Below are 6,000 nucleotides of genomic sequence, written 5' to 3' on the forward strand. Positions count from 1 at the left end.
AGAATAGAACTTTAAGCTGTCTGCTAAACAGCTTGTTCAATACGGGCACTTGAGAGAAATATGTACACAGAGCTATTTTTAGGACATGAATGTACCAGCTATTCATGCTGGGCTCCAGTTAGTCTAAGTGTTATCTCTGGGTCCAGCAGGATGATCAGAGAAAGGTCTACTTCTTCTGTTTTATTGACACAGACAACTGTATTAATGAAAGCCCTGCTTTGGTAATGTGCCCTTTACTTCCACTGAGGAAAAAGTGGAAACAACATTCTATAATTATTTCAGGGTTGTTCTGGAAAGATCTGCACTATCACCTACCTGAAGATCAACAAAGACATTTTTCCTGACTTCAGTAACTTTAGACTCCACGAGGAATGTTTGGTTTAAGATTCTCATCAATGCATATCTGAAACAAATATTGTCTGTCTGACTCTCTGCCATGGCTATTAGGTCAGGAAGAAATCTGCCCCTGTACTTTGAAAAATCTGTAATGTCAGAGGACTGCATCTATCCACATGCCAACTCTGCTGTACTACTCATCTGCTTTGTTGTATCTTCCTTGAATGGTTTTGATCCATTTCTTTTATTATTATTATTAAAAAAATTTTTGTGTGTCTATTTATTTTTGAGAGAAAGAGAGACAAAATGCAAGTGGGGTAGGGGCAGACAGAGAGGGGGAGACACAGAATCTGAAGCAGGTTCCAGGCTCTGAGCTGTCAGCACAGAGCCTAAACATGGGACTTGAACTCACAAACTGTGAGGGTTTTGATCTATTTCTATTTCTACTTTTCTATGTTAATTAACCACCCATGAAATCCATTATAAAAAAAGGTGCATACATACAACTCACCTGAGTTGTGTCCATTTTCTGCTGTTGTTGGGAGAGTACGGACAACTGTGAAGGATAAGCTGGGAATAAGGAAAGAGGAAAGGAATCATGAGAGGTCTGGTGAGATTCTGCATTCAGTTGCCTAAAAGTCTTATCACACCAGCTGGGGAAAAGCCTCCCTATGGAAAAATGTCCTGTTGATCCTTGAGAAGGGGCAGGAAGCACCACAGAGTGCTTCATTCCCTGAATATGTAGTACATCTCTGATATGATCACATGGATGTAACCTTGCTATTTTTCACTAGGTGACTGTGAATTATTTCCCCATTGATTATTAATATTCTATTAATATTATTTATACTTTGAGCTAGAGAATCAACAGAAAACTCTGGGAAAAAAAGATGCTTAGTGACCAAATATTTTAAAATACTTTTGTTCTTCTGAACAAAGGACTTTTGGTAAGACTTTTGATAAGACACTTCTAGTGACTTACGTGTGACAGAATGAACAGCACTATGCTTTCCTCCTAGCTCTGTCCTGGGTGACCAGGGGACATACATCTGAGGCTCCAGTTTTTTAAAAGTTTCAAAAGAGTCAGAGGTAGAAATCTACTCCTATACTGTCATTTTGTAATTCTTTATGTTCAGGATAAAGGAAGCCTCAGCATATCCCTAGATGCCCCTTCTGGTGGACACAATGAGAGTGGCTCAGAATCTGCAAAGTAAGTGAAGAATGAAGAAAATAGGGGGCTGTTTAGGGACGGAGAATGAATTTCCTTGGCTCTGGCTTGGCTTTTCTTGTACGGCCTGACAATCACCAATCTCTTCCAACCCCAGCTCACCACCTTCTGCAAGCTGGACCAGTTTCCACTGTCATACAGTCTGTGATGGCTTCTGGATGTGGTGACATCACCAAGTCTGGCTCTTTCTGGAAAAGGTAATAACAAAATGCTTCTGGTGGAACAAATTAGGACCCACTCCTTTCTGGGTTCTTCTGCATTTGTTCTGAAGCTTTGGTGAATATGGTTCCTGTCAGATAAACTTTTCTTCCAGGTGGGACTCTTGTCCCCAGGGCTCCTCTCCTGCTTGCCACACAAGAGCTGAACGTTCCAAAGACGTTCCAAAGAACGTTCCAAAGACGTTGAGATTTAGGCCTAGGAAACAAATTCCTTTTAGTTGAAACTTTCATTGAGAGCAAAATTTCTTAGCTTCAGCACTACTGACATTTTGGACTGCAGAATTCTTTGTGACGGTGGGTGGGGGGTCCTGTACGTTGTAGGATGCCTAGCAGTATTTCTGGTGTCTACCCACCAGATGTCAGTAGCAATCCTCCTCTGTTGTGACAAACCATATCATCTCCAGCCATTTCCAAAAGTCCTCTGGAGAGCAAAATCGCCCTGGTTGGGCACCACTAGTGTAGGGCCTGATTTTCTTCAAGATCATTATAACTGTTCTATTATTATAGCCACTAGCCACATCCCACTACTGAGCACTTGAAATGTGGCTAGTGCCACATGTTGAAGAATATTTTGTATATTGAGATAAACACAGTATGTTCTTAAAATTAATTTCACGTTTTAGTTTTTAATATGGCTACTAGAACATTTAAAATTACCAATGTGGCTCACCTTATCTACTGGACAGCACTGCACTAGATATCAGACTGTGCCTTCTGAAGACAGAGACAGCCTGGACAGCACAGGAGGTACCAGGAGCCTCAGTCTTATCCAGAGGCTCTGGAGACATGCCAGAAGCCCCAGAATAGATGCACGTGTCAGAAAGTGACATTTATGTCAGAGAGTGACATTATGCTAACTTTACAATCATAGTCACTCTGCTACTGCCGTGAAGCCTACAATGTTGGGTTTTAGGGAGGCAGGGTATTAGGAATAGCTGAATTTAGGAGTAAAGCCTATCTGTATTTGCATCCTGGCTTCATCGCCTTTTTGACCTGTGGTCTGTAATTTCACTCTTCTGAACCCCCATTTTCTCTTTCTTTCTTTCTTTCTTTCTTTTTAAGGATATGGTTATTCCTATAAATGGGGTGGCTGCAAAAACTAAGTTAAATACTAAATAAAAAAGAACAAAGTGTCTTTCAAATATGATGGGAGCCAACACTATATTTTGGCGTATTGCCTACTACTTACTAGTGTTACTAACACTTGGCTAAATGCATCATAGGTTATGACTTACCTCTTTCTGAACAACGCCACAAAGCAGTTTTTAACTACTATCCTTATTTTCAGATAAGAACCTCACTTATGCCCAAGTGACAAAGGCGGAATTTATCCGGTCTTTCTGGCTTCCAAGTCCAACGCCAGGGCGCGCTTTGTGCCGGGCTCATGGTCAGTATCCAATACGGAAACGCGCATTACCCGCCGGCCTGGATCTTCCCCGCTCCCGCTGCAGTCAGCTCCCGCACCCCAGTCTGCAGGGAACATCTTCCGACAACACTCGCCCCATCTGGGCCCCTGGAGCCCACACCCACCCGTCTTTGCCAGGTCTACGTTCCTGCCGGGGTCGGCACTTGGGGTGAACCGGGAGTTCCCGATACGTCGTGGTCCCTTCCTCTGGGCACGAGCCCGCCCCTCTCCCTCCCGGCGTGCGGAGTAGGCCTCTCTCACCTAAGGGCAAACCCGGCGCATCCGCACAGCCTGGGAGGACGGAAGCCGGTAAATGGGGGTGACTGCACATGCGCAGGGAAAAGCCCAGGATATCCGTTCCTAGAATGCCGCGCGGTCAGCCGGAACATCCAGAACTACATTTCCATGAAAATACCGCGACCGCTCGCAGGTTTCATGTACGTTGGGGCAGTCCACGTGGCAGGGAGGCAGATGGTAAAGGGGGCGTTATTAATGAGATGTTATCAACAGTCTGTATTGCTCTCTGGCGCCCAAATTCTACCAAAGTCCCAGAGGTTATGGGTTAAACTTTAACATACCATCAAATACAGTGTGGTCCTGGATCAGATCCTGGTTGGAGAAAACAAAAAGACGTTTGGGAACAACTGGGGAAATTTGTGTATGGATCGGATCTTAAAAATATTAAGGGAAGTTACGTTAGTTTTGTTAATTGTGATAATAACTATTGGGATTATGTAGGAAAATTTAGTTTTTTTAGAGATGCATATTAGAATACTTAGCATTATATTACATATTTGTAATTAAATAACAACCAGAAAAGGCAAATATAGTAACATGTTAAGGATTTCTACGTCTAATATGTGGGTATGATCATTTTACTGTTTTCTCCTTTTCTATGTGCTAGGAAGTTTTGTAATATAAAGTTCATAAAGGGGAAATTTTAAACTATTTTTCCAAAAGTGTGCCTTTTAACTCAGAGCTGCCAAAAGGAAGCAAATAACAAATGTGTCAAATAACAAAACTAAAACAGTAACAATTTGATGTCTTTTATTCAAGGGAAAACAAACCATAAAGCACTCTTCGGAGGGATGTTGGTCAAGAGTGAATTTGATTAATAGGGATTTCCTAATAAGGCCAAGTAAGCTAGCTAAAGCTGAGTTGCAAGATTGTGACTGGCATATATTAGGTTTCTTTGACAATGAGAGGAGTACCATTAGATCAGGCTGACTTAGGTTGAGATTTGTGACCTTGGCCCCCGTTTTGTGGGTACCAATATGCAATTAACTTTACCATGTGTAAACAGTTTTTGTGACTAAGACTGTAAAATGTAACATAAAAGAATAATATCTGTGATCCTCAGAGTTTATTTCTGAGAAAAAAAGAAAAAGTAAGCTGTTCAATCTTTCATAAGTAATATCTGAAAGTACACACAACTCAGAAAACAATTATCATGCAAATTATGCATCTCCTAGGGATAAACTTGCATTTGCACACTTCTGAAATTAGGAACCAAATTAGGAACCTATGAACACATTTTATGACTGCCTTCGTGTGTGTGTGTGTGTTATACGTATATACAAAACATACATATGCTTACATATAAACACATACTTTTCTTGGTTATTTTGTAACATTATTATATATGGCAATGATAAAAAGATAGGTTTTTTTTTAAGTTTATTTTGAGAGAGAGAGTGTGTGTGTGTTTTGGGGGGAGGCGGGGGACAGAGAGAGAGGGAGAGAGAATCCCAAGCAGGCTCAGCACTGTCAGTGAAGAACCTAATGTGGAGCTCGAACCCCGGAGACGAAGTCTGATGCTTGGGGCAACTGAGCCACCCAGGTGCCCCAAAAGATAGTTTTTAAAAAAAAATTTTTAGGGGAGCCTGGGTGGCTCGGTCGGTTAAGCTTCCGACCGGCTCAGGTCATGATCTCACGGTCCATGAGTTCGAGCCCCGTGTCGGGCTCTGTGCTGACAGCTCGGAGCCTGGAGCCTGTTTCGGATTCTGTGTCTCCCTCTCTCTCTGACCCTCCCCTGTTCATGTTCTGCCTCTCTCTGTCTCAAAAATAAATAAACGTTAAAAAAAATTAAAAAAAAATTTTTAAACGTTTATTTATTTTTAAGAGAGCACAAGTGGGGCAGGGACAGAGAGAGAGGGAGACACAGAAGCCAAAGCAGGCTCCGGGCTGTCAGCACAGAGGCTGAAGCGGGGCTTGAACCCACAGACCGAGAGATCATGGCCTGAGCCAAAGTCAGACCCTTAACTGACTGAGCCACCACGCATACCAAATAGTTTTGATTAGCAAGAAAAAAGAAGGATTGATGTTGCCAGTAAGTTATTGCAACTGGTGTGAATCCAGGTATAAAACGATTCTGTTGACACTTAAAAAACTTTAATAAATACCAGCTTTCTAGATGAAAAGAATATAATTAATGTTCCCATCAGAATCCTAAAAAAGTTTTCTCTGTGTTCTTTCTCTTTGACATTTATTTTGTTTGTTAAACCTAAAGAAATGATCCCAACTTTTATTCCAATAAAAACTTTTAGTAACGATCAGAAGAGAATTGAAAATGCCTAGCAATGTGTTTGTATTAACATGTATGATATTGCTAAAGTATTTAAAAACTGATCCTGGTGCAATAAAAGTTTAAGTCTAGGTAGAAAAGAAAGTGAGAAGGTAGTATGTGTCAGAGCTGGGATTTAAAGCAGTGGAAAGAGAACATTCAGTAATTTTGTTAGAACAAGGTAAGTGCTGGAACATAATAAGGCCATATCCATGGAATTCATATTACAATAAATAACTTTCATAGGGAT

The 6,000-nt window shown here is 41.3% G+C and overlaps 1 protein-coding gene across 1 annotated transcript in view; it reads right to left on the minus strand.

Moving 5' to 3' along the window:
- ZNF510 (zinc finger protein 510) overlaps nt 1-5,066 on the minus strand; it is a 35,975-nt gene extending 30,909 nt beyond the window's left edge. The window contains exons 1-2 of the mRNA XM_045042474.1: nt 3,449-5,066; nt 848-906 (exon numbers count right to left, since the gene is read on the minus strand). Of these exons, the coding sequence (XP_044898409.1) occupies nt 848-906; nt 3,449-3,518 (129 nt within the window). The 5' untranslated portion in view covers nt 3,519-5,066. The remainder of the gene's footprint in view (nt 1-847; nt 907-3,448) is intronic.
- Nucleotides 5,067-6,000: the final 934 nt, after the last annotated feature.

The sequence above is a fragment of the Felis catus genome, chromosome D4, assembly GCF_018350175.1.
Source record: "Felis catus isolate Fca126 chromosome D4, F.catus_Fca126_mat1.0, whole genome shotgun sequence".
Taxonomy (NCBI): Eukaryota; Metazoa; Chordata; class Mammalia; order Carnivora; family Felidae; genus Felis; species Felis catus.